The 27,426-nt window shown below is 42.1% G+C and overlaps 3 protein-coding genes across 14 annotated transcripts in view; all 3 read right to left on the bottom strand.

The window, feature by feature from the left end:
• Positions 1-7,072, bottom strand: part of dgki (diacylglycerol kinase, iota) — a 38,027-nt gene extending 30,955 nt beyond the window's left edge. For 8 of the 10 annotated variants that reach the window (XM_077545552.1, XM_077545554.1, XM_077545555.1 and 5 more), the window contains exon 1: positions 6,583-6,976. In XM_077545552.1, coding sequence (XP_077401678.1) covers positions 6,583-6,827 — 245 coding nt within the window. In that variant the 5' untranslated portion in view covers positions 6,828-6,976. Of the gene's footprint in view, positions 1-6,582 lie in introns of all 10 variants that reach the window. The other 2 variants (XM_077545562.1, XM_077545559.1) reach the window with 2 other exon arrangements.
• A 1,319-nt stretch (positions 7,073-8,391) lies between these two features.
• On the bottom strand, positions 8,392-24,050 carry creb3l2 (cAMP responsive element binding protein 3-like 2). Of its 3 annotated transcripts, none has more exons than XM_077545302.1 (12): positions 23,679-24,050; positions 23,420-23,542; positions 14,816-15,062; positions 14,426-14,704; positions 13,934-14,145; positions 13,718-13,864; positions 13,554-13,612; positions 13,219-13,287; positions 12,310-12,409; positions 12,064-12,193; positions 11,706-11,937; positions 8,392-10,921 (listed from the first exon to the last, which is right to left on the bottom strand). In XM_077545302.1, the coding sequence occupies exons 2-12, from the start codon at positions 23,516-23,518 to the stop codon at positions 10,861-10,863; spliced, it is 1,635 nt and encodes a 544-aa protein (XP_077401428.1). In that variant the 5' UTR covers positions 23,519-23,542; positions 23,679-24,050; the 3' UTR covers positions 8,392-10,860. The 3 variants fall into 3 exon arrangements, with proteins under 3 accessions (XP_077401428.1, XP_077401427.1, XP_077401426.1); XM_077545301.1 differs by having other exon boundaries at positions 23,420-23,766; positions 23,835-24,049; XM_077545300.1 differs by having other exon boundaries at positions 23,420-24,049.
• A 307-nt stretch (positions 24,051-24,357) lies between these two features.
• ssbp1 (single-stranded DNA binding protein 1) lies at positions 24,358-26,728 on the bottom strand. The gene is made up of 7 exons (XM_077543505.1): positions 26,642-26,728; positions 26,279-26,344; positions 25,976-26,033; positions 25,749-25,889; positions 25,235-25,322; positions 25,062-25,150; positions 24,358-24,985 (listed from the first exon to the last, which is right to left on the bottom strand). Exons 2-7 carry the CDS (start codon positions 26,300-26,302, stop codon positions 24,942-24,944), a joined length of 444 nt encoding a protein of 147 aa, XP_077399631.1. The 5' UTR covers positions 26,303-26,344; positions 26,642-26,728; the 3' UTR covers positions 24,358-24,941.
• Positions 26,729-27,426: the final 698 nt, after the last annotated feature.

Raw genomic sequence — 27,426 nt, 5'->3', positions numbered from 1 at the left:
TCGGCGATGGAGTCGTGTCACCTTAGCGGGTTCATTATCGAGGCGGAGCAGACAGAAGGGCTTGTTGGAAGGACGCGAGGGAACCAAGGTGGGAGGGAGTACCTCAAAGCGCGAGGCGAGACACCCTTCGGTTTGTTGATCGATGGCCACAGGAAGGCGACTTGCGCTACTACTTCAAACTAAGTGGCTGTTTTTATTTTTATTGCAAGGTGGTGCGTTCGAGAGTTGCCGCAGGCTCTCTGGTGGATGTTACGCAAGATGGAGAAATCATTTGCAAAGTTTTCTGGTGACGCCATCGCAGGAACTTCTCATTTTTGTTCTGTCCTCTTTCTTTTTTTAGCTTCCTATCTAAAGCGGGAAAAGCCTCTTACAGAGAGACGACTAATAAAGAGCACCCTCACCACCACCACCCCCCACCAATATATCAATCCCGAGAGTATTCTTGAAGCAGCACGCTAAACTCAAGCGCACTTGCAAACCGAGCGGGCCCGCGTGGGACATGAAGGGAGAGTCGATTTCCGAGAGCTCACTTATTATTCATCTCATCGGTGAGAGCCACTTAAGCTGCGACGGGACGCTGCCACCACCTCTGCCGACATCTATTTGACGCAAATTGATGGCACGTGGGACACCACGGATAAAACGGCTTAACAATGTAATAACAATAATATGACAATATAGAACAAGAAATCTATTATATAAATCTAATATATATATATATATATATATATATATATATATATATATATATATATATATATATATATATATATATATATAAATCTAATATATATATATATATATATATATAAATCTAATATATATATATATATATATATATATATATATAATACAAATATAAAAACTAATTAAATATAAAATGAAATGGCAAAAAATATATAATGCAAATTAAATAATTGTATTAATTAATTAATTATTAATGTAATTTAATAATTGTAAAACACTAAATGTTAAAATTTGCTAGAACCAATTGTAAAACATTTTTTTCCCTATTATAGAATGACAAAGAGAGAAAAAAATTTTGAATCTAAAAATTATTTTTGATTAAAAAAAATACATAAAAATGAAATTACATTAAAAATACCTATAATACAAATTAAAACAAAATAAATAGAATGAAAAAGAATTTTAAAAAAAGAATATTTTATGTTTCAATATTTTGACAATATTTTAATTTAAATTAAAATACAATAAAAAAAACTATAAATCTATAAAACTAAAATTAAAATGTAAAACAAAACAAACAAAAAATGCTACAAAAAATGCAATAAAAAATAAAGAGCTCAAATTTAATTTTAAAGACTGAGTAATACAATTTTTTTTTTTTATATATATATATAACTAATAAAATAAAATAAAGTTCTTAAAAATAATGCAAATTAAATATGCAACATTAAAAACAGTACTTTAGAATTTAAAAAGAAAATCAATAAAATAATAAAAAAACATGCATAGGAGAAACATTTACAATAAAAAGAAAAAAAATCAAAGCAACAGTTTTTTTTCAATTACAGCTAATATTGAAAATAAAATTGAAAAAAAATGTGCACGTGCCTGACACACGCAACCTAATATGACTTCCTCATACTGGCTGCTGCTTGCCAGCGTGCTGCCATCAACACGAGCCATGAGAAATGCACAAACACCCTACTCGCCCCGAGTGTCATTTCCCGGGGGAAGCGGCCAAGTGATTACGCCGCGCTGTGCTACGCGAGTGTTAGCCACGTGACGTCATCGAGCCGTCGGGAAATCTTCCCTCGAGGCCGCTGTGACATCCCAGCCGGTTGCCACGACAACTGCGATACCAAATGACATTTGGTTAAGGGTGTCCAAACTTTTTCATTTCGTGGAAGGCTGCAAAGGCCGCTTTGACGTTCTTTGGCATTTAATGTATTAAACACACCGAATCATTCAAGAAAGCAATTCTATATTTCTTTTCTTTCTTTCATTTTTTTTTAATGCTACATAACAGCTTTCTGTTAAAGATGATGAGGCAAATAGTTGAGGGTGTTCAAGATTTTGGAGTGGAGACGAGCTCGATCCACCCCTGGAATGAACGGCCACCAAAATTCCATCTCCACATTCAGAAGCAAAAGAAGGACAAACTGTGGTAAACTGAGCATATTTAAAAAGAGTTACTTGAGGATTATTAATATTCATAAATGTGTTATTTACCTCAGAATTACTTGTTCAGATATTGCAGTTTGATTGCGAAAATTGAAGTGGCTGCAAAATTTCAACATGCCTTTTCTCAGCAACCATTGATTTCATTTTTTTTTTTTTTTTTAAGAAGGTATCTCAGGAAAGAGGAACATTTAAGGAATCCAAATCTGGCATTTGTTTTTTGCATCAGAGCAGGTTTGACGTAAATGATCTTTTGGCCTCTATATTTTGACCTCACAGTGGCTGACTGGTTAGCACGTCCGCCTCGCAGTGCAGAGGACGTGAGATTGAGTCCGGGCTTCCGCCTTCCTGGGTGGAGTTTGCATGTTCTCCCCGTGCCTGCGTGGCTTTTGCCCGGGAACTCCGGTTTCCTCCCACGTTCCAAAGACATGCATGGCAGGTTAATTGAACACTCCAAGTTGTCCATACGTGTGATTGTGATGTTTGTTCGTCTCTGCGTGCCCTGCGATTGGCTGGCAACCAGTTCAGGGTGTTGCCCCCGCCTACTGCTCGAAACCAGCTGGGATAGGCTCCAGCAACCCTTGTGAGGTGGTTAAGAAAATGGTTGGATGGATATTTTGACCTTGAAATTCACAATTGGAGACACAACCACAACCTCAACGACACAAATACAAAAAAAATGACGCATAGTCTATCTTGTCTAGGTGTCATTTCTTCTGATTTCACCTTTCCAGAGATATCTTGTTTTTTAAAATTAGACCAGCAGTTGCTGAAAAGGCCATTTGAAATTGGACAGTTTTGAAGAGAAATTGTGTTATTATTTTAGTCGTAAATGTATGTTTGTATCTAAACTCTACTGTAGCTATCTGTAACAATTTTTTTGTAGTTGTGGGACCCTTTTTTAGGACACCCCTTATTTTGCCCACCTCCACACACACACAAAAAAAAAACTAGCCATGTGAGAAATGGATGGCGGTCCGTAAATGTACCCACAAACCATAGCTTGGACACCGATTGAAAAGCCCATTTATTGTTCATGTATTTTGCTTTTTCTGTGATTGATTATGTGCGGTTCGGCCATGTGTGTGCGAGCATGACCACATCCTGTCGTGCGGCGAGGGAACTTAACGACTTGTTTCTGGAGGTCGGAATGAAAATCGGCCTGCCTGACATAAGGATCCATTTTCTTTCTTACGACACACACATTTCTCTCCTCGCGAGGCCAATTACGACGTCACCGTGCCTTCAACTGCCCCTGACAGAGACAGGAAGTGCACTTAGTGACTGAGCAGCTAATTGGAGGAATGTCTTACACACCAACTGTCTTGCTGACTAATTCGCTATCACACACACACACAGAAAGAAAGAAATCATTTTTGGGGAGGCTGGTTGTGGGCTGTCAAGTCTAAGAATAGATGAAAGGAGGGACATTATTCTGGAAGGACACACATACACGAGCGTGACGAATGTCTGGCAGATATGTAACACGTGCTGCCATGAACACACCCTGGCACACACAAAAACGCCGCATTTGGTGGTGGACAGCATCATTTCTCAACCGCCTTGACATGTCCACATATGGTCATTGGACCGAGCGGACACTCAGAACGACCTTCTTACGCCCCGTCGCCGATGACAACCCCCCCCCCACCCCCGATTTGTTCACTCCTGAGGATATAGCAGCAGTTTATGTGGGGAAATGAGCACGGCATAGATTACTTTTGCAAGAAATTGGTTCTGCTGCACATCCCAGAATGTTGAAAAATCCATATTTTTCCCTGTGGCCAGTTTCACTGAGCTTTATGAAATTTGGCAGACATGTCTATCATGAGTTGACCCCTGAAAAAGTCTCAAGAAGCCGTGCCCGAAAATGCACAGGAATTCTGCCATTTTGCTTTCAAAGAGGCCCGTTTTGGGGTCGTTTTCAAGGCATCGTTCCATTTTGAAAGTGTCTTTGAAAAATCAGCCCCTGAAGCTAATTACCCTTAGCAACATGACATTTGGTAGACTTGTCCACCATGAATAAACCCACAAAAAGGTCTCAAGAAGCCATGCCCAAAAATGCACAGGAATTCTGCCATTTTGCTTTCAAAGAGGCCCGTTTTGGGGTCGTTTTCAAGGCATCGTTCCATTTTGAAAGTGTCTTTGAAAAATCAGCCCCTGAAGCTAATTGCCCTTAGCAACATGACATTTGGTAGACTTGTCCACCATGAATAAACCCACAAAAAGGTCTCAAGAAGCCATGCCCAAAAATGCACAGGAATTCTGCCATTTTGTTTTCAAAAGGGCCATTTTTGGGGTTGCTCCAAGGCATCGTTCCATTTTGGAATTGTTTTTGAAAATTCATCCCCCAGTAATTACCCTTAGTCAATGAAATTTGGTAGACTTGTCCACCATGAATAAACCCACAAAAAGGTCTCAAGAAGCCATGCCCAAAAATGCACTGAAAGTCTTCCATTTTGCTTTCAATGAAGCCATTTTGGGGGTCATTCCAAGGCATCGTACCATTTTGGAATTGTTTTTGAAAATTCGGCCCCCGAAGCTAATTACCCTTAGTTAGCAACATGAAATTTGGTAGACTTGTCCACTATGAGTAAACCCGCAAAAAGTCTCAAGAACCCATGCCCAAAAATGCACAGGAAGTCTGCCATTTTGTTTTCAAAGGGGCCATTTTGGGGTTGTTCCAAGGCAACATTCCATTTTGGAATTGCCTTTGAAAAATCAGCCCCTGAAGCTAATTAACCTTAGCAACATGAAATCTGGTAGACTTGCCTACCACGAATAAACCCACAAAAAAAGTCTCAAGAAGCCATTTCCAAAAGCACACGTAGCCTGCCATTCTGGTTCCTCGCAGCCGCTGTAGGGGTTCCTCGCCACGTGTAATTGTTTTTGAAAATTCATCCCCCAAAGCCAGTTTCAATTTGCAACGTGACATTTGGAAGACATATCAAACCTGAGCAGACCAATGAAAAAGCCTTGAGAAGCCATGGCTGAAAAAGATGCAGGAAGCTCATCATGTTGGCTTGAAGCATTTCACAGTCAATTAAGCAATTTATAGTGGCGCTTTAAAAGACAAACCCTTCCTGGAGGTTTGCTTTCATCAAACCTATGAACGACTTCTCAAAAAAAGGGAGACAAAATGCTAAAAAAAAAAAAAAAAAAAAAACAAGACTGGTTTGTCTGAGGTAAATGAGACATCATTAAACAAAACCATTAACTGAAATTGCCTTCCAATCAGATTTTATGCAATTTTACACACAAGCAACAAGGAACTCCACCATGTATCGTATCCCTTCCGCTCTCCCAACTTGGGCTCAGTGTAAGATGGATCAACATTATCTCCTTCTCCCATTTATGGCATCATACACAGTCAGATGACCAAATAAAGTGACCCCTGTCCTCAAAATGTGACACTATCGTGTGCAAAAAACATTTATTGACCTTCCGATGGACCCGATTGAGACATTCCACACATTCCTGACAGTGACATCTGACAACATAAACAGATTTGTGCATGTGCGTGTGTGGTCTTCACTATCACCGGCAGCTGCCAGTCGCACCAGGGTGTCAGGCTGCGGCTGGCGTTTACACACACGGGGACTAACAATCAATAGTGTGTGTGTCCCTCTGGCATGCTCGCGCACAAGGCATCGTCATTGTCAACCGCTAAAATGCTTCTAGTCCGCTAACCAAGCCACATTTGAGGCTTCGGATGAGGCTAGCGCACAATGCTATGACATTTAGCAACACAAATGACGTGGCATATCTTGATTGTGTCGGGATTTCAAGTTATTGTGAAATGGACACACACAAAAAAATGTATTTATTAATGACAAATCATTTCGGTTAGGTACTGTTGGGAACCTGATGATTCGATTTTGATTATTTACTGGTAAGTTGTGATTCAATTCAGTACTGATTTACATGCTTTGATGTCCACTGAAGAAGTAGAAATACACAAACAGGCCTGTTGACAGTTTCTGGATTTACACAGAAATCCAAAATAAGACCAAGAGTCAAATTGAAAACTTGAAGGCAATGGCGTCACGGTCACACCACTTTCTTTGGTCATTGGTTAATTGATACTATCCAAAGCTCCAAATTGTTCATCTATCTAAGTCAATGACATAAAGCGAATGAATGCTCTTCACAGTAGCAATACAACTGGGGATTTTGATGAGATTTTTCCAATGCAAAATATGTGCCCTGGCTCAATAATTGTTGGGAAACGTGAAAGATCAGAAAAAATGCCTTATTTATGCTAGTGACATATAGTGAGAGCCACAAACATCACCCAGACGTTAGTTCTGCTTGTGTTCGTTTTGTGCGGTTTTTCTACAACAACGTAAATGCTTGTATTGGATCAATAAAGGTTCGGGAAACATAGCGTTTAATTCCACAAATAAATCGATCTATCGCCGGATCACGTCAACTTACCGATAGGACGTCTGTTTCCGGAACGCAAGCCCTCGCAGCTTGTCCTCCAGGCTCTCCTGCTCGATGTCAGGCAGGCTGCTGAACGTGTCACTACAGCATCCCGCCGAGGTGTCCTCCGAACCGGCACCGGACTCCGACTCCCCGCCGTCGGCTCCGAGCGAAGCGAGTCGCCCGCTCAAGCCGGCCACCGGAACCACCGGAACCGCCGGAGTCGCCGCAGCCACCGTCGCCGCTTGGGGGTCCATGGCGGTCGGTCCTCGCGCTGGACCCCCCGCCACCGCCGCCGCCAGGGCTGGCTCAGCCGCAGACGCCGGCGACGAGAAAACGGTGGAGGAGGCTTCCGAGACGAGAAGGTGGAGGCTCCGCGCCGAGGTTGTCCAGCGTGAGGCCGCGAAGCGACGCTCGTTTCCCCGAGCCCGATGAGCTGCCTGCCTGCCTGCCTGCCTGGCGAGCGGCACTCTGATGCTGCTCAGACCAGAGAGGTTGCTGACGCGTGACGTCACTCTACCGGAAACTTAAAGTGCCTCCTTCAAAATAAGATGACATGCCGCGAACGTTTTATGGCGCATTCAGAGGAATGAACGGATGCAATGGCCATTTCACATTCTTCAGCTTACAAGCTACACACTAAACATATATATATATATTATTACATAAAAGCACCCCTTATGTCTGAATGAAGTTTCTAAACTAATTTCCACATAGTTTCTTGTCACCCAGATACCATAAGATAATTTTATTTGTCTAAATAAAATTTCCTCGACTCACATCAACATGTTCCCCTGGACTTAATTAGTCCACACAATGGTAGTCAAACATTACTTTGGTCAAAATAAAACTTCATAATCATAACTCACTTTAACATACTGTAGTTCCTTCACACGAAGATGCCACAATATGGTGGAAAGCACTACTTCTATCACTTCAACTTAGTTCTTTGCATATCGCATATCTTTGTCTTTATATAACTCAAAGGTGAATAACGTAAGCAACCCTCGCATCTGTTGATGGAAGAAATCAATTGTCACACCTGAGCTGTAAATAAGAAAAGAATGACAAGGCCTTAATTGTAAAATGTGCTTACAGGAATAATCTTTTGGTTTACACCGTTGGAATTGTGTTTGCTAAAGCACGGGCTGCAGAGAGCGTAAGAACACAACTACACAAATCTCTGCATCCATCCATGCAGGGTAGAAACAGCATGGCATTGTGGGATATTCCCTCTCATCCTTTCTGCATCATCAGTCAGAAACTAGGTCAGGAGGTGACACACGCACACACGCACTCAAAATGAGCACACATATGGCGCGGTCAAGGACTCCACAGTCTCCAGCGTGTCAGTGACGTCATTATGCAGGATCTAGCGTCACTTGTGGGATTCAAGCTCGCATTATGAGCCACTTTTAAATTTTGGCTATAAAGTCATGTAAAAAAAAGAAGAAGAAACAAAAGATCAGCATGTCAACTAAATTTCAATTTGGTTTTCATGGCCGCACTGTAACAGAGAATCTTTCACATTGTGATTTTCTAGGAATGTTGTTGAAATAATGCTGTTGAAATAATTCAAACGCCCCACAATTGTTGAAAATTTAGGCCCCTGGAGCTAGTTTGCCCTTGCAACGTGAAATTTGGTCGAGCCACCAAAAAGTCTCAAGAACTCAATACAAAAAAGAAAAGAAAAAAGCTGCCATTTTGAAGGAGCCTTTTTACGGGTTATTTGAAGGCAACATGGCCTTTGGGAATTGTTTTTGAAAATGTTGTCCCCCGAAGCCGGTTTCACTTATTAACAACATATCACAAGACACAGAATGATGCTTTTACTAAGGAAAATACTTTATTATGCAAGCCAAAAAAAAAAAAATACAGAAAAATAAACATATGGGGGAGAACGTTCTCCACTGGCTGCTCATTTCAGTCACGAGTTCATCGCTTTCCTCTCAATCTCGCTGTCTTGACATCAATATTTGACATCTTTAAGTTCGTAATGAATTTATGAAACTGGTTAACTGGTGATTGGCCATGACCAAACAGTGAGGATGAGGGATTTATTTATCACTTATTCATATGTACAAAAATAGATATTTATTTTTTTGCTTCTTTTCCTTTGCAAAATGTTGAAAGAATGAAAAAAATGGTCATTAAATTGAGTTTTTAACTCTTTCACTGCCATTGACGTTTATAGACGTCAAGTAAAAACCTACGGAGCACTGCCAATGACGTCTAAAGACGTCATCCAATTTTTTATTTTTTTTGAAACGACGGGTGCGGGCAAGGCTTCCGGAGCTGTGGTGAAAGTTTCCAGCCGGTCTGTTGTGCCTAATGACTATTTTTGGCCCCTAGAGGGCAGCGATGACTCTCTTTTGACAAGATCGGGTGGGCGTCAGTAGAGGCGGAGCTAGAGCGTCGAGCAGGAGACGAGAATGGAAGACAAAGGAAAAATGGCGGCCGGTCGCGAGGAGCTCACGCCCGAGACGTTTTTTTTCAAAGACCAAAAGCATCGCTGAAAGAGCACATTGTTGACGACGATGATCATCATCGATGATGAAGATGAGGGTGGTGACTCCGTGGTTGGGAAGCATTGACGCGGCAGTAGAAGACGTTAGATGGAGCTAGATAGAGGAGGGAACGGGCAATGGCGAGCGTTTGCAAGCAGCTCTACACTTACAAGACGAAAGGCATCGACCAACGCTAAAATAGTACATTGATGACGACGGTGATCATCATCGATGATGATGAAGGTGAATCCGAGCTTGACGGCGAAATTGGAACCGCTGACGCGGCGGCTATGACGGTGTCGTAACACGGAGCATAACCGAGCACGCGCAGGCGGACGTTCGATCGGACGACGGAGAGTGGCCCGAGTCCAATGCATATTCATCGGAGGAAGTGTGTACAGTCTGCTACTTGCTTTTTATTCCCCGGAAAAAAAGGCCGTCAAGAAAGTGTAACGTTTGCACGCAAAACGGACCAATGCGAAAGTGAAAGTAAACTGTTGTGCGAGTCCTGGCGTCTCCTTGCACGCAGGAGAGCGTTACAAAAGGAAAAACTGTATTTGAAACATCCACATAATTGTAAGTAGTACCACAGTTGCACACGTTTGTAAATAGTTTGTGAAATTGTTTTGTCAAATTGTTACACTGTTGAATGCAAATAAACGTATTTTGCAATCAAAAAACACTTTTTCATTGTTGGTGAAAGCGTTTTACAGAAGTAAAGCACTATTTAGGTGTTTGTGGCATCATTCATGGACAAAAAGAAGTGTACAATTCACTAGAGTGCATGAAATGACATCGTTTCACAAAAAGCTCTTTTTCTCCGTTTTTTTTCAAAAGAGAGAATTTCGGTAAAAGTAACCATTTTCTATTGTTGATTACTGAAGAACGGAATAAGGTAGAAACAAACTTTTTTTTTTCTGATGAAAGATGAGAGTCCAATCTTTCATTTGGTTGTATGTGTGTTTCCATAGTCCAAACACAACATTTTCTGCGGACCTTGAAAGATCACTCAAAATGCTTAAATCGGCTGGCAGTGGGGACAACCCGTTTCTGAAAACGTCTGGCAGTGAAAGAGTTAAAGGGCTCTTACCAACCGTTCTCATGTGCTGTCTTGTCTCATGTAAGGAAAAGACAGAAGCACCTAGTTAGCAGTAGTTAGCTTAGCATGGCACAAAGCTACAAGGTACCAAATTCTTTTATTGGGTCATTTAATAAGTTTTTTTTATCAATGAAGTCATTTTCAACAGCCTTAATTGTGCTAAGCTAACAAATGCTAACTATTAACTATAAACATCCTGCATCCCTTTTCTGGATTTGTTGTACTCTGTCAACATTCACAAATGTTCTGCATCTCTAATTCCCCAAACCAGCGCAGGAAATGCAATAAGGCACATTAAGAAATAATATAAACAATATATAAACGAGTAACCAATAAAAAAAAAAAAAAAAGAGAGACAAGTATCAAAAAGGATGCATATGAATGGCACTGGAATGCAACAAAAACATCAAATATTAAAAGAGAGCAATAATCTTTGGAAGGAAAAAAGAAATCTATAAATATATTATAGCCGGTGTCCTTCTCCTTTTTGTCGCTACATTATTCATCATGAAAGGGAATTTGCCAGGATGACGATGCTGATGAACTAAAACACAACTATTCAGTGCAGACAGATTAACTTCTAACAGGAGTTTTCAGAAAGGAGCCGACTCAGCAGTGGGAACTGGGAACTGGGTTCAAGGACAATGAACCTGGGAAATTGGAGGGCGTTGGGGTAGTCGACCCTCAGGAGGTCTCGTTGACGCTTTGCTCCAACGCGATGCTTTTTGCCCTCTGCTCCAGAGGCCTACACACACACACACACACACACACACACGCACACACACACACACGCACGCACACACGTCAGTGTTATGAATGACTGAAACAATAACGATGACATGAATTTATACTTAAATGTGTACACCTAAGGAGTCATTCTGAACAATGTAATTAATAAATGATGTAATAATGAACCTGGAAGGAATAATTTTCACATTATAAATATTAAATTAATTATCCAATAGATATTAAACCTCATTTACAACAAAGGAATGACTTAAGCAGTGATTCTCAGTGTGATGGAACTTGGGCTCCCTCTTGTGGTATGTAAAAGAATCACTGAATTAACTTTCTAATATTGTAAATATAGTTTCAATTGATTTTAAGAACTGTTGTTTTTTTTAAACCTTTTTTTTTTTTTTAAACTTTGATCTGAATCATTATTTAGTCCCCCTACATTTAATACATAACGGTGCTTACTGTTACAGTGGCTTACAATAATGTTGAATATAGTTTTTTGGGGGTGCGGCTGGAACCCGGTCTTGTTTTTTATTTACACTTATAGGCCTACTATACGACTGCATTTTGTTACGTTTTTTTTTTTTTGGGAGACACATTATCATTTAGTGAAAATTTCAAACAGTGTCAAAAAGATTGATTTGAAACAATGTACAAAAATTGAACGAATGTAGACGTAAACAAAATCTTTTTTTTTTTTTGTCATGTCACGGAAAGTGATCATATTAAACAACTGTCATGTATGGATGATTTTACACAAAACTGCTGACTGGTGGCGGTTGTGTTTTTACCTGTATATGCTGTTTGACATGCTGGTTTTGTTGCTTTTATTCCTGAACGGCGGATGCGTCTCCGCCCAGCTGGTCTCCTCGGCCGCACTTTTTTGCTGCTCGCCCGAACGCCGCCACGCCGCCATGACCACGGTGACGTCAGCATCCTCCCATTGGTCGGGGTACTCGCCGCCTAAGCCCAGCAGGTGCGGCTGCTCGTCCTCGAAGGTGGACAACAGACTTCTGGATTTGACTATTTGAACACACACACACACACGCAAAAAAACGCAAGTGTAAGACGCCTAGAAACTACTGTGCGTATTGATGAGGGGCCTCTTGAGTCTGCATGTAATGTAACCACGGCAACGCACAGTCGCACCTGTGGCAACGTACGACTCTTTGACCGCCAGCTGCTGGGAGGCCAGGCCGCCGTCGGCCACGCCGGAGTTGGAGGTGAAGCCAGCTGGGTAGAAACTTCCCAAAAAGAGAGCGAAACACAACACCACCACCTGAGAGGAAGAGGCACACACACACACTGATGAGCGCTTAGCCACTTAACAGCCAGAGGTTAGCAAGTCGATAACGGATCAATATGTCACGGTGACGAGTGCGCACACACGCGTACCATTAGGCAGGATGACGTCTGCGTGCCTACCATACGGCACGACTTGGACACTTTTCCGGACAGCAAAGCCTGCAGGGCCTGCAGCTGCTGCAGCAGAGACCTAAAAAAAAAAAACAATTATTAAGTGAAAAGTAGAGTTATAAATCAAACAAATATTCCAACATTTATTTGTGCTACATTATAATCGAAAAAAAGTAAAATATAAAACTAGTGTAAAATGTAGGGGCCGAGTACTTTTATGACGCAAAGCCTGGAAAAAATACATGGACTGTGAAGGACCATCTGTACCGGACAAAAAGCTGTAAGCGCTCAGTCCGTCTATTTTTGAGGCTTTGTGACATAAAGCACTCGCCGAAAACGTGGACATCCGTCAGCAACGGGCCTGACAGAGAGACGGAAGTACCCACCTCTGCTAATGTGACACAAAACATTTTTTTTTTAAGCTGCTTTAGATCTCAAACATTACATGCTTTGGGGGGCAGCGCCATCTACAGGTGTCTACAAGTATTTCAATCCAGGAAAATCATTAAAAAAAAATTTTTTTTAATCTATATTAACTCTTTGACTGCCAGACGTTTTCAGAAAAGGGATGCCGTGGGTGCCAGCCGATTTAAGGCATTTTAGACTGATCTTTCAAGGTCCACAGAAAATTATGTGTTTGGACTATGGAAACACACATACTACCAAATGAAAGATTGGACTCTCATCTTTCATCAGAAAAAAAAGTTTGTTTCTACCTTATTCCGTTTTTCAGTAATCAACAATAGAAAATGGTTAGTTTCACCTCTGTTTTAAAAAAAACGTCTTTTAACGTCTTTGGCACTCCTCCATAGGATTTTACTAAACGTTATTTAACGTTTTTGGCAGTCAAAGAGTTAATAGAATAATTTGGGATGTATATGCTCTTACTTGTTGGTGCCCTCCAGTGTGTCCACTTTCCTCCTCAGGTCGTTGTTTTCATTGGAGCATGTCTCCACCCTATGGACAAACGTAGTACTGCAGGTCAGTCATCATTCAAAAATTATTAATTTTTTTTTAACTTTCAACTGTTTAAAATAAAGTGAAGAAGGCTATGTTGAATAAAAAACTTTTTCTTATTAAAAATATTTTGATCCTTTCTCACGTAAAATTCTCATTTCTTGAAACAGAGAATCTGTTTGTTTATTTTCATGAGAGGCCGAAGATATAATCAAGTCAAGTGGGAATCACAACAGACAAGAGAAAATGTATGGATTTTGGCTCACTTCTTCTCCAAGGTGTCCATGTACTCCTTCTTCTTCCTGCGACTCTCCTGAGCAGAAATCTGACAGGAAAAAAAAATCATTTATTTACTTGACGGGGAAATAAAAATTCAATTTTATTTCGAGGCACTCAACTTCAAGTCGTAACATATTTCTATGCGCCACACCTTATTTTTGATTTTCCTGCGGATCTTCTTGAGCGCTTTCTCCTCGCTTTTTGTGAGCGGCAGCTTGTTGGGAACCGGGTAGCCTTCAGCCACCAGCGTGCGGCGCTCTTCCTCGGTGAGCATCAGCGGTCCTGAGCCTTGAAGTTTCTACACACAAACATAAACAGCCAAATGAATGCCAACCACTCTACTCGGTACAAAATGTCTGTTCCTCACATGGGGGGCGGTGAGCAGAGGCGAGTTGGACAGTGAGGAGGAGGAAGAGCTCCCGCGGGGGGACGCCTTCACACTCGACTGTGCCGGCGCGGGGCTGCTGGGCGAGGTGGGGTGGGACAGCCCCGGCGGGGCGTGCACGGGGCTCTGGCTGCCCTCCGAGTCGCTGCTGTGCGAACTGGGTGGGGTGGGGGGCATCTGCAGGGCCTCCAGACCTGACGCAGGAAGAGCAGTTTGAGGAGGAGACTTTTCACATTAGGTCGTGATGTGAGGAAGTGCAGTGGTGCCTTGAGATACACGTGACTTTGCCTTAAGTTAGCTTAATGCTCACAAACAATGTAAAACCTCATAGACGAGCTAACACATAGCATCGGTGTTTAAGCAAGGAATATTTAAACAAAGTGTAGATACTATAGCATGTACTTGCGGGCATATATTTGTTATACTCTGTGAAGAACGACTAATTGTATCTCAGGGCATATCTGTAGTTCGAACCTTTGGGTGACAGATTGAGAAACTGATCCACTTCATGCGGTTCCAGTTTAATCTGAGGGAAGACCTTCTCCTGCTTGACCTTGACGCTTTTATCGTAGCCACGGCTGCTGACGGGGGTCTGAGCAGGGCTGGCGGCTTGGGGGTCCTCAGAGGCTTGGGGGTCCTCGGCGGACCCCAGGGCAAGGGCGAGGGCGGGCAGGAGGGACGGGGCGTCGCACAGGAGACCCTCCATTCCATCGTCCTGCTCCATGGGCCACTCGGTCAAGTCGCCTTCGGATTCTGCGGCAAATCCATTGATACAATACGATGAGTATATTCTACACACAAAAGTATTGGGACACACACTTTAATCAATCAGTTAATTAGCAAGTGAATCCTGAGTTTGTCCACCTGCGTCGCTGCCGCGCTCCCCGGTCAGGTGCGAAAGCGGCGACTGTGGCCTGCTGTCGCCGCAAAGCGAGTAGCTGTGCTCAGCGGCAATGTGCGGCGGCGGCGACGACGATGAGCACAGGTCGCCGCACTCTTCTCCTTCCTCCATGCCTGCGGCGCCGCCTCGGACCCCCGACAGGAAGGGGTCGCTCAGCAGCTGGCCCAGCAAAGCGTCGTGGGAGAGGTCGTCCAGAAGCTCAGAGAAGTGCTGCACAGCAAACGAAAATATTGGCGCAATGGGATTATAGTGATGTGATGACATGGCCACTAGGGGGCATATGTGCCTGCTTTTACTTGCTGTAATCAATTTGTGTGTGTTCTCAGTATGCTGCCATAAATGTGCACTTAGCTGGGATGCTAACAGTAGAGTGTGAATTTATTTACAAGGGGAGACAAATATTTACACACTTATCCACAGTGTGTGTGTGTGTGTGTGTGTGTGTCTAGGTTGTCATGGTAAGCTACAGTACAGCATTTTCTGTAAATGCTAGCCTTTAGCCGCTTAGCTCACGAAGAGAAAACACGTGAAGTCGTGAACACAGTGTAACTGTGGTTTTAATAATATAAAAATAACCTCTTTGTATAAGAACAGGAAATGGGAGCGGTCCCGCTATTTGGAAGCTTAAAAACAGAACCACAAACCACACATACACACACACTGTACTGTCCCTGTCATTTTCCTGTATGTGTGTGTGTGCGTGTAATGTAGGGCAGTGGAACGGGCTGTGGCCCACCGCGCACACACACACACACACACAAACAGACCCCACTTTGTCCTGGCGTCTCACACAGGCGTGTCGTTCCGCGCCGACTCGTAACCCGACACTCCCCTACGAACCCCCTCCCCTCGCTGAATGGGAAAACTCTGGAGGCAGGAATCTGTCAAGTAAATTCCAAAGGAGTGCCAACAAAGAGAGGCTTCTTAATGTTTACAAAGAGCCATTTAACCTGAGATGAGATTAGCAAACTTCATGTGGGGTGATGAGGGAAATAAATATGTCAGGCTCAAACCTAATGTTCAAATACAACACTCAAATGGAAGGGCATTACGCTACCGAGCAGTTAGCATCCAGGTTAGCCAAAAATACAGCTACTAGCTAGGATAGTTAATTGGCTAGAAAGCTAGCTAGCATTAGCTCGATCGATAGCTAGCCAAGTAGCCAGTAATGCAGCTACCGAGAAGAAAAGTTCGCTGGAATAATAGCTACACAGCATTATTGTTATCATCTGGTGGTGCCGATGAAAACATTGAAGTGAGTTGAGGAGCTTCGTTTTGACAAAAGCAGTCCTTTTCCGCCATCTTGCGGCATCTATAGGAAATTACAAACGCTTTCATGGGGGGGCGTCAATTACTTGCTGATTTTTTTTTCTATCCACGGTAGGGCCCGATCTCTACGGTTAGCATCACTTAGCAGTATAATTAGCTCTATATAAGATAACCAAAAATAAAAACACCACATTTTTGGACTCTTTAACCTCACTATACTCACATTTTTTAATTTAAAAAAATACATTCATCAATTTCTAAATTCTGCATTTTGCAACTGACTGTTCTCAAGCCCTCAAAAAAGCAGTGAGAGTAAAAAGGTGCAATTAAGCTTCCGCAATAAATGCTCCCACCTGCTGTGAGAGTCCACGCATGCAGAGATAATCGAGGGTCCTGGGGGGAAGGCGGGGAAGGAATGCTAGACTCAAGTCTTCAATCAAGTCTCACGCCAACTAGCAAGCAAGTGTGTTTGTGTATTAACATTTAAATGTCCACATGCCACTTCTGATGTCAGGAATAGCGGATCGGTGACGCAACAAGTGAAAATGGCATTAAAGGCCGAAATTCTTATACTGCACTTAAAAAAGAAAAAAAAATGAATTTGGACAATTATAGATCATTTTGTGACAATATTCTTCCCTCTCCTTTCTTACCAATTATGGATGCATTTTATCTCATATTTTATTATTATATTATTTATTGTAGATTTTTTTCAAATATATTTTATATTAAACTTTTATTTATTCAAGACAGTGTAAATTAATCTCTCTCTATGTGTGTGTGTGTGTGTGTGTGTATTCATTCACATGATTGCACGTGTGCACTTTGGCCCCAGGACTGCGACCTATCTGTGATGACATGAACACAGAAGACAAACACGCCACACGAGTTCATGTCAAGATAAAAAAACAGCAGTCAGCATGTTTGCTTGTCCTGTTACTATCTGAACTCTTTAATTTGACAGCTGGCCAGTTTCCCCACTGCTGTTAGCATCATTAGCATTAGCCAGTGCGGCAGGCAGTACCGGCGTGTCTACAATGCAAACAAGCTGCTTAAAACACACGTTTGATTGTTTGAGCACGTGTGGATGCGATACCAGCTCAGCTAATGGCTAAAACCAGCTGGGGGGGGGGGGGGGGGGGATTGGCTTGCTAACAACAACGAACTCTGATTCCAGAGCTGTCCATTATGATTACTAGCTCACTCGATCACTAGCTAGCAATGTAGCTACCTGGGGGGAAAACAACTGTTGGTTTGACAGCTACTTACTTTTATTCATCAGCTAGATCGCAACCTAGTAGGGCTTCCTGTCACTATCGAATATTTTTAGAATAGATTATTTTGGGATAGGCACCAGCACTCCTTAGGATAAGCGGTGTTGAAAATGGATTGATATTACCATTACTATCAATTATTGTGCATTAAGTGAATTCTTGGATAAAAATTCTCATTATTTTTTTCAAAATCCAGAATTATTATTAGATCACTCGATAGTTAGCCAGGAAAACATCTGCCATGTATTAAATTATTATTAGTTCACTTGGTAGTTACATCAAGATGGCTACCTACATAGCATTACTATTAGCTTGATCGCTAGTCAGCGAGATGGCCTGCTAGCATAATTTTGAAGACTATTCCTGCGTTTACTTGCACGTGCTTGTGTGTGTGATGATGGTGACAATCACAACGCAGTCATAAACAAACATGATAAAGTCACACTGCTGAAGATAGCAGCGTGGTTAGCGTGGTTAGCGTGGTGATGATACGGCCAGGAAGTGAATGAAAATAAACTAATAAGCTAGCGTGGACATGCGAGTCCACTTTCGGCTGACTCGTCTTCATGCCCATTCGCTTCATTAAAGCATTTGCAAGAACGTCACGAGTGAGAATACGTGTGTGAATGTCTAGATTTGTGTGTGAGTTCTTTTTTCATGTTAAGGTCTCACATGGAGAGGAAAAAAGTCAAAATGCAACAGCTGAAAAATGGAAAACCCGTCTGGATTTTAAATTCTTCCACCCCCGCTCCCCTTCAACCCGAGGCCTCATGAAGCTTCCAGATTCTTTTTACACACACACACACCGTGAAGGCAACCCCCCCCCCCTTCCTTCAAACCCAAACAACCTCCAGACGTTCGTGGATGACTTCACCACAGGGGGGGGGGGGGGGGGGGACCTTCACGGTTTGCTTGTTGAATAGTTCAAATAAAATGCTGATAGTGGGGACATTTTATCATGATAACCGATTTATCATTACTATCGTTGATAACATAATGTTGATAGGGCTTGCGGCCTTGAACAGGATAAAATGGTCGCAAAAAATGGATGGATGATGAGCTCATTTGCGTGTGTTACTGGGTCAAGCAGCACACACGCCTAAATTTTTCCACATGGTCACGGCAACCAGTCAGTCATGATATTCTCCTTCCACTCAGTGAGTCACTTGTGAGTGTGTATAAGTGTGTTAGTACACACAGAAAGACACAAACAAACTGTCGGACAAATACACACACACACAAACAAACACACGCCACTTTTGAGAAAGTACCTAAAATGGGCAAAAGCTTTTTTTGGTGCAGATTTGGATAAACATTCAGGTCCAGGTTACTGCGGGGACATTTTCCTTCATTTCCCAGTGAATAAGAGAGGAAATGAAAGTTTGCCCTTGGTGGAGGTATTCTGACTTTTTGGTTCATACACAGTATTCTTTTTTTCATTCCATACTTTAAATTTTTTTTTTTTTAATTAAAAATTGTCTTAAAAAAAAAAAATCTGATTCCTTCAAATTCTTAACACTCATCTTTAACCTCATCACCTTGTGAGGCATGCTGGGTAAAAAGTAGGTCAGCCAACACCTGCACCGAAGACAAAACACGTCCACCAACTCGTCCGGACTCGTCGCCGATCCGAGCCCCCGACGGCCAAGTCTGCCTAGCAACTGGAGGACGGACTAAAAAGATGCTAACAAAGCACAAAACGTTTGCGTTTACAGATATTCCCTGGTGTGTCCCACCACCACGGGGGGGGGGCACCCAAATAAAAATGTGGGGGGGGGGGGGGCAACTAGCCTTGAGGGTACAGCCACCCCACCAACAGACAGCAAGTGGGGCGTTCAACGCCTATAAACGGACGCGGGCGCCATGTGGGCACCTGGCGGTTTTTAATGAGACACTTTGATGTCTCAGCTTAACTACACGTGGATTGACACTGATCATTTGCAACTTGACGCCACATAATTACGCAAAACAACTACACCAATCAACAGAAATCCCATTTTTCAGATTTAATTGAAGGCCTAACTCCGGCCCAAAGAAGTTCAATTGCAGCCTGTCGCTTTAAATTGTGTTTGAATTCCATTTTGGGTGGAGTGTGGATTGATGCGCCTCAGCACAAACACACAAAGCCACATTTAAATTTAGGCCTTTCCCTCAGAAGAAGCCAAGCTCCTGCCGACATCCCGCAGCCGTAATAAGGGCCTTAAAAAAACGGGATGATTACCACCTTGGCGTTCTCCTCGTTGAAAGCCGCCGCCCACTTTCCCAAGTCGGGAGAGCGATGGGGGATGGAGGAGACTCTTGCATCAGACTGGAAATCCAGACGCAAGCTTCCATGTGGACGCCATGTGGAGGCCCGGCGGCCAAGTGGCGAGGGGCCTCGTTTCCATCCAGTGCAAGAAGTTCAGCTCAAAAGAACAAATATCGGCCTGACCAGTAATGACTCTTTAAGAAGGCCAATTCCGATAATCGATTAATTGGCTGATTCATTTAAGGTGGAACATTTGACTGCTTTACAATACTGTGTTCTTTAGTATTTGATTTTTGCCGATTTTAAAAGAGCTAATACTGTACTGGTTTATCCCTAATGAACAACAAACTATTTTCTTGCTACCATCTTGGTTAGCGAGCAACTATGTTGAAGTGACTTGAGGATTTTCACGCATGTTTACCGACTGGCTGCCAGTTGACTTCCGTTCATCGCCTGATAGTTGAAGGCCAGAGGCGAGCAGGATGCCCTGCCCCGCCGGAGAACAGGCACCTCACTTTTAAAGCTTGTTTACTCGGCATGTTTGGCTCACACACACGCCTGCAGCTGTGTATGTGTATGTGTATGTGAATGTGTATGTGTGTGTGTGTGTGTGTGTGTGTGTGTGTGTGTGTGTGTGTGTGTGTGCGCTAATATCTCGAAAAAAGCAGAGCATTGCATTACGGTCCATCTGCCGAAGGTTACGTAAGGGGACACATTCTTGGAAAAGTCTGCTGCATGTGCACAGCAAACCTTCCTCCTCCTCCTCACTTCCAAACACACACGTGCGGGAATTAGCATCTTAGCTTAGCATCGACGCCATTAACTCTTTGACTGCCAAAAACGTTAAATAACGTTTAGTAAAATCCTAGGGAGGAGTGCCAAAGACGTTAAAATACGTTTTTTTTTTTCAAAACAGAGGTGAAACTAACCATTTTCTATTGTTGATTACTGAAAAACGGAATAAGGTAGAAACAAACTTTTTTTTTTCTGATGAAAGATGAGAGTCCAATCTTTCATTTGGTAGTATGTGTGTTTCCATAGTCCAAACACATCATTTTCTGTGGACCTTGAAAGATCACTCAAAAATGCTTAAATCGGCTGGCACCCACGGCATCCCTTTTCTGAAAACGTCTGGCAGTCAAAGAGTTAAGGGTGTAAAACGTACATTATGATCATGCTGTGTACGTTTTGATGCAGCGCGTTTGGAACATTTGTGTATGTTGCCAGAGCAAGTTTCTCCGCCCACACGACAAACATTGCGAGCAGGTTCCCCCAAAGCATTCCGTGACGCGCTATGACGCATTAAACACAGAAATACGGCAACGTGAAAACAAAACACATTTGAATGACATGCAAGTGAAGGCGTAGGACGGGTGAAATTGTGGATTTGGCATCGTGCCAACACGTGGTTGTAATGGTGGTAAAATTGTCACACGACAGGGTGGGACAAAAGTAGACCAATCATTCATTTGTTTACATTAGCAGTTTTTTTTTTCCTGGCATCCTCCTTCACTTTCTATTCATTGTCCCTTCTTTCACGGAAAGCTGCTTTCCTGCCTTCTTTACACCTTAGACCTTAGACCTTCTATTTTCTTATTTCCTTTCTTCAACTTCATCTTCCTTACTTTCTTTCCTCAGACTTCCTACCTTCCTTCGGTTTTGACCTTTTTTTTTTTTCTTACCGCCCTCCTTCCTTTATTTCCTCCCAAAGACATTCTTTTGACTTTCCATCCCTTTTGGCTTCTTTCCTTCCTTCAAACTAGTTTTGTGTCTTTCTTTCCTGCTTCCTTCCTTCCTGACTTCTTCCTGGCCCCGAGATCCACTGTCCTTTTCTTTTTCTTTTTTTTTTTCTTCCTTCTGGAGAGCTCAGTATTGTTCATTGGGTAATTTTACCGATTTGACATGTCATCATCATTGCTCTCCTTTTTTTTAAATATTTTTTTATTTTATTTTATTTATTTATTTATTTTGTATGTGGGTGATTATGTGTGCGTGCGTGCGAGTGAGTGTGTATTCATTAGTTCACCTAAAACCTATTGAAAAAAAAATCCCATACCGTTCACCTAAACCGAACACTGTCCTTTTCTGCCTTCGTCCCGTTTTCCTTGCCTTAGACCCGCTTTTATTCATGCTGCACTTGCTATGTTCTTCTTCCTTCCTCACCGCTTACTTCTTTCACATTCTCTTCATTCTGCCTCCTTTCCTTCCTTCGCTTAAGGCCACTTTCCTGCTGACCTTCTATATATATATATACACACCATTCTGCTTTAGAATCTCCTTTACTTGTTCTTGACTCAAGTTACTTCTCATTATTCACGCCACTTCCCAAAGAATATTTAAAAATATACACCTCCTTTTGGCCCACACTGTAAATTCTCACATGAATATTCTCTACGCTAAGTTTAGCTCAAGGCCATAAAGTGACATCCTATTTAGAGGGGGAGGACACCGTGAGTTAACAATGAAGGCTAACTCGTTACAGTCATTTCACACACATTTGAACCAGAGGAACCTGATCGAGAATTATGACGGGTGTCGCTGTCAGGTGTCGGACAAATGACGCACACGCCACCGACTTTGCATTGTTTTGCGGGGAATCGGGTGTCAACGCACAGAAGCTGAGTGAAAGCACAAGCTCTAAACTTAGGAAGGCAGAAGCTTAGTTGGGGGGCGGTGTGGGGGGGGGGGGTGCAATATTGGTTAAGAGGGAAGGAGGAAGCGGTGGGGGTCAATCGAGGGGAACAAGCGAGCCAGTCTGTTTGTGAACACTACAGTCTATTTTACATTCACACACACATGCTCACTATGTTATCATTGATGGGTGCGCAACCTAAGGCCTCTGGGCCATACGGCGTGTAATTCTACATAAAAACACACAAAAAAGTGGTTAGACTATCATACATTATTTGTCTTTCCCATAAATTCTAGTATATGGTTCTCTGTTTATGATTTAAATGTGTGCGGTAGAAAAAACAAAAAAAAATGAGTAACCCAAAAGTGCACACAAAGCTTCGAAAGCCCCCTCCATAAATTGACGAGAAATTTCAAATGTGCCACGGGAATCTGAATTGGTCCTCAGGATTGGTTTAAAGGGCCTCTTTGCACTTCGCCACGCGAGTCCCGACCTGTCAAATGGTTGCCAAATGAACAGCGTGTACGTTTGTGGGTTCTGCAGGCTGCATTCCCATCTTGCCGCAGACGATCCAAAGATTCTCCTCAGAGCAAACTCGTAAGTTGCGTAAGAGCAGGACGGCAAAAGACCGTTTTGGAAAAATCCTCAAGATGCTCTTTGCAGATGCACAACACTCGGTCTTCAATGGAAATTCAGATTTACGTGGCATTTTAATAGCCTGGCTTTTAATTACAACCAGGTGAAAGTACCTATGTTAAAATATTTTTCTTTTGCATGCAATTATTTTATTTTATTTTTAGCATATTCTGACAAGTCAAAAATTCTCATCTCAGTTTTTCAACTGTAATTATGTCCATTACTAGTTTGTTTTACAATGTTTTAAGTGTACCTAATGCTAACTCCATTGAGTATGTTTTCTATCAATAACTTGCTCATTCTTAGTACTTCTAAGCATTTTGTTCAAAGTAAACATTTAAAGGAAGAAAGGGGGATGGGGGGGCATCCTGGACCTCAAGGCTCAACTTGTGAAGGGAGAGCAGGGCACACACATTGACAGCATAGTGGACTGAACACTTCCTTGAAAAAAAAATATGGCAAATTGGGGTGCTAAAAAGTTTTTGGTATTACATTAACAACAACTTACATTAGTATAGAGCGCACAATCCATGTCACCGGCCTCGGACAGCTCGCTGAGGTTGCGGTCCCAGTGCAAGAAGCTTTCACTCGAATCCAGGATCTCCATGACGGGCGTCCTGGTGGCCTCCTCCTGAAACTTCTCAAGTTTGGTAAAGTTCGCAGCAACTTTTGTTTGGAAGCAAGTCGACGCGCCTAGCAGGACTGTATATGTGCGGGACTTTATCAAGAAAGAACGTCCAAGTGTTTATCATCTCCCGTTCGTTCACCTCAACATCCACAGACACTTCCCAGCTGCTTTTCTAAACGCCTTTCTTGCGCTCTCCTCCTCCTCCTCTTCCTCACCAGCCAGCCGACCTGGAATGTGGGGGTGGAGTCACATGCCGCAAAGTGAATTCATATCGATAACACAGCGATCAAACTACCCGTGTAAGTGTATATTATGCTTTCGATGTTACTGTGCGAAATTAATACGTTTGGCGGAAAATAAAGTTAATTGGTGTTTCGAGAGTTCCAGCTGCTGTCTAGGGCGAATATTGCGACATTTCCGGTGATCGGTTTCAAAGTAAATCCCTCACCTTTCTTTAGTTTATCGGCTTATTTACGCGCAATGAAACATTTGTCATGAACTTGGTTGTTAACGACAACAACTAAACCATGCCGTATTAAAATGAGTACACGCAAAGAAAAAAAACATAGCGACTGTATCCAAATTATTTTTTAAGAGCTTTTTATTCAGGTTCCGGTTGCGCTATAGAACACACTGCGCATGCGTAGCTGCCGTCCAATTAGGTTGCCCTCGTTTAAACCTTAAATGACTGACATCTCAGCTACCCCATGAGAAGCGGCTTCCACCTCAGCCAATAATCCCCAGCCACGACAGCCCACCTCTTATAGCAAAATATTTATTTAAAATTGATTTTAATAACTACAACAACAACAAAAAACTGGTGGTTAAACATTTTAATTCTACCTTGCTCAACACTTGGCTACTTTAAAGTTTTGTGGATGACATTGTGAAATAAGGTCATAAACACAAATGTTGACTTTGTTTAATAGTCTTTTCTCATAAACAGTGAAACCAAACTTTGGAGGAAGGAAATGCAGCACACAAACAACAGCTGCACATAAGAGTGAAAACTTGCAAATGACTAAGAAGCGAAACACTGTAAATGTGTGCTTCAAATGCTTCAATAAATTGTTGGCTTTAAGCCTACTATGAATCACTTCTAACAAAGCAGGGTGGATTAATTGTCATTGTTCTTTACATTTGACAAGCTTTATCCGGCAGCATCCTTGAGATGTTTTGTACACAAACACTTCAAAATCAATACAAGAGTTGTGTGATTCTCTTGCAGAACCGACTGGATGATTTTTTCCACCAGTAAAGAGTCCAACAGTCCAACATATCTTTTACGTGGCTTCAAACCGTCATACGAAAACAGTCGTGACTGCAGTGTCCGTGTCTTTTGGTACAAACTCAAGAAAGTAAGAACAAAAAAAGGGGGTAAGTGTGTTGAATGCTGAGGCCTTCATGTTCTCTCACGAAAATTGTCGCTCAGGAAGATGATGTTGTCTGAGAAAACAGAAGGGAACTTTTTAGCTCAGTGTGTGGGGAAAGGTTGCTTTGCATTTGTTGTTGTTTTCCAAACCTGCAATGATGGTCGTGGCCTGCCGTCTCACTTGGTTCTTGTCCACATACTCACCGTAATCCAGTTTCCCCTCCACCATAATCCTGGCCCTGCAAGACCCAACCCAGGGAGTAAATAAACTTTTTGTTTTTTAAATTACTTGTCATTAGTACAAACTACTAAGTAATCCATACCCTTTCTTGATGTACTGGTAGGCCACATCCCTCAAACCAGGTTTGAAGACAGACACACGGTGCCACGATGTCTTTTGGCTGATGTCACCTGGAGCGTCAAAACAAGACAACATGGAAATGTAAATTTGCATTCATCATTTTTAGGAAATAACTGGATTTGACTAGTATCGTTTTATTTTACCAGGGGATCAATATTTAAGACTTTTTATGGCTACTTGTATGAAATCCAAAACTGCTGCTCTAATAAAGACAACACTGGGAGCAGGTGATGACATTTCTTGACATCCCTAAAATTAACATACAGAGCAACAAAAATATATATGCATGGCATTTTTTAACATTTAGATTTCATGTAAATATTGAACACAAAGGGATGAATGAGGTTGTTTAATTTCAAAAGTTGATTTCAATATTTATAGCTTGAGTAACAGCACCCTCTAGAGGGGTGACAGATCTGGTCGTTGGGAAGGGGAGTCTCCAGCCATGTGTGATGTTAAGTATCGGCAATAGTTACTTGACGGGCTGGTTTCGCTCTCCCCAGAACGCCACATTTCGTTGGTGGCCAGTGAGAAGATGGTGACAGGGTTGCGGCCATCTACTTGTCTCATCACGGGATCCTGGCCCACTCGGCCCAACAGCTGGACGCGATTTATTGCTACCAGGGGGACAAGACACGACGACAATGGACTCAGTGAGTTAAAGTTGCTTTTAGACAGAAATGAATGGATGACATCCACTCACATCTCTCCAGGATGAGGCTGGAGTCAGTGGTGTTGTTTCTAACCAGCTGCCTGAACACCTGCAAAAGTAGATTCAACACATCAGCACACAACTCTTACTTCATTTAAAACACCATAAATGCAAATGATTTGATGTGCAAATAAATATACTCCTAATTCAGTAGTTATTTCCACATATTTTTTTTTATATTTGATTGCAATTATATACACTGTATCAGTACTCCCAACAACCAAAGCTATGTTTGTGATACAGAACAACACTCCTTCATACTATGCAAATAAGACATTTTCAGAAATGTCCCACCTGTACTGAAGCTCTTCTCAGCATTTTTCTCGATATTTTACTTTCTTCAATGTATACTGTGAAAACCTGCAAATAGAAAATGTGTAAGAAAGCTTCATGGTCTAAAGAGGAGCTGCTTTTCCCCCCAAAACATGGAATATTTAGGTGGTACATTGCAAACCCAGCTTTCAGTCGCATCACATGTAGTGTACGCGGTACCCGCAGTCTCGCGCCATTGAATAAACAGATAATAACAACTATCAAAACGCACGTTTGTACGCGTTTATAAAGTTTTAATATTAAAGAAGGGTATTTTCATTAAATAGATACTTATGTTGAACACAAGGTGCATTCAATACAGACGAGCGCAAGTTTGAAACTTACCAACGTAACCTCACGCTGCTTCCGGGTCCAGCAACGATAAAAGTCCGCCGAACCGGAAACTCGACGCTTAGTATAATCAAAGTTCCGCTTTCACAACATACCTAATCAATTTCACATTTAAAACATTATTTTAAAACCTATTTAGCGTGAATTTTAATAATCTGATTACTGTAGCAATAGGGTACTCTCAAATAAATAAATCACATTTTAAAATAGTTATTAAAATAAACATACATTTATTTTAAAGCACTTTTCCTCAATCGGTACACGGATGTGAAAATGTCTATTCTAGCTGAATTTGGGTAACAGGTGGGGTACATCCTGACTGGTCGCCATCCAATAGACATAAAAATAACCCAGTTGCCAGTCAATTGCAGAGTACATTTGGACAAACAATGTAGCATTTGACAGTCAATGTTTAGGCACATAGAGGGGAAAAACCAGCATTCACACTCATGACAATAAATGACGCAAACTTGCATGTTTATGGAATGTCTGAGCGCGGGAAAATGCATCTGGGTTCACCAAAGTGGTGTCCCCAAGGACCACAAGAGCCTGTGGGCCAGTTCCAAAAGCAGCTTATCAGTCATGGGACATGATTTTCAAGAAAATAAGAACATATTTATTCAGTTTAAATTCAGTGATTCAAAATAAAAAAATACAAATTAATTTTAAAAGGGGGGGGGGGTGCTACCTTGGATCAAAAAGCATACAAGCTTTGTCATGCTAACAGCAGGTGCTCTTCAACCTCTGTGAGCAAAAAAAATCAAATTCATTTGGGAATT

This window comes from Vanacampus margaritifer, chromosome 15 (assembly GCF_051991255.1).
Source record: "Vanacampus margaritifer isolate UIUO_Vmar chromosome 15, RoL_Vmar_1.0, whole genome shotgun sequence".
In the NCBI taxonomy this organism is placed as follows: domain Eukaryota; kingdom Metazoa; phylum Chordata; class Actinopteri; order Syngnathiformes; family Syngnathidae; genus Vanacampus; species Vanacampus margaritifer.
Note: the sequence above shows the minus strand (reverse complement) of the source record. Positions and strands in the feature narration are given on the sequence as shown.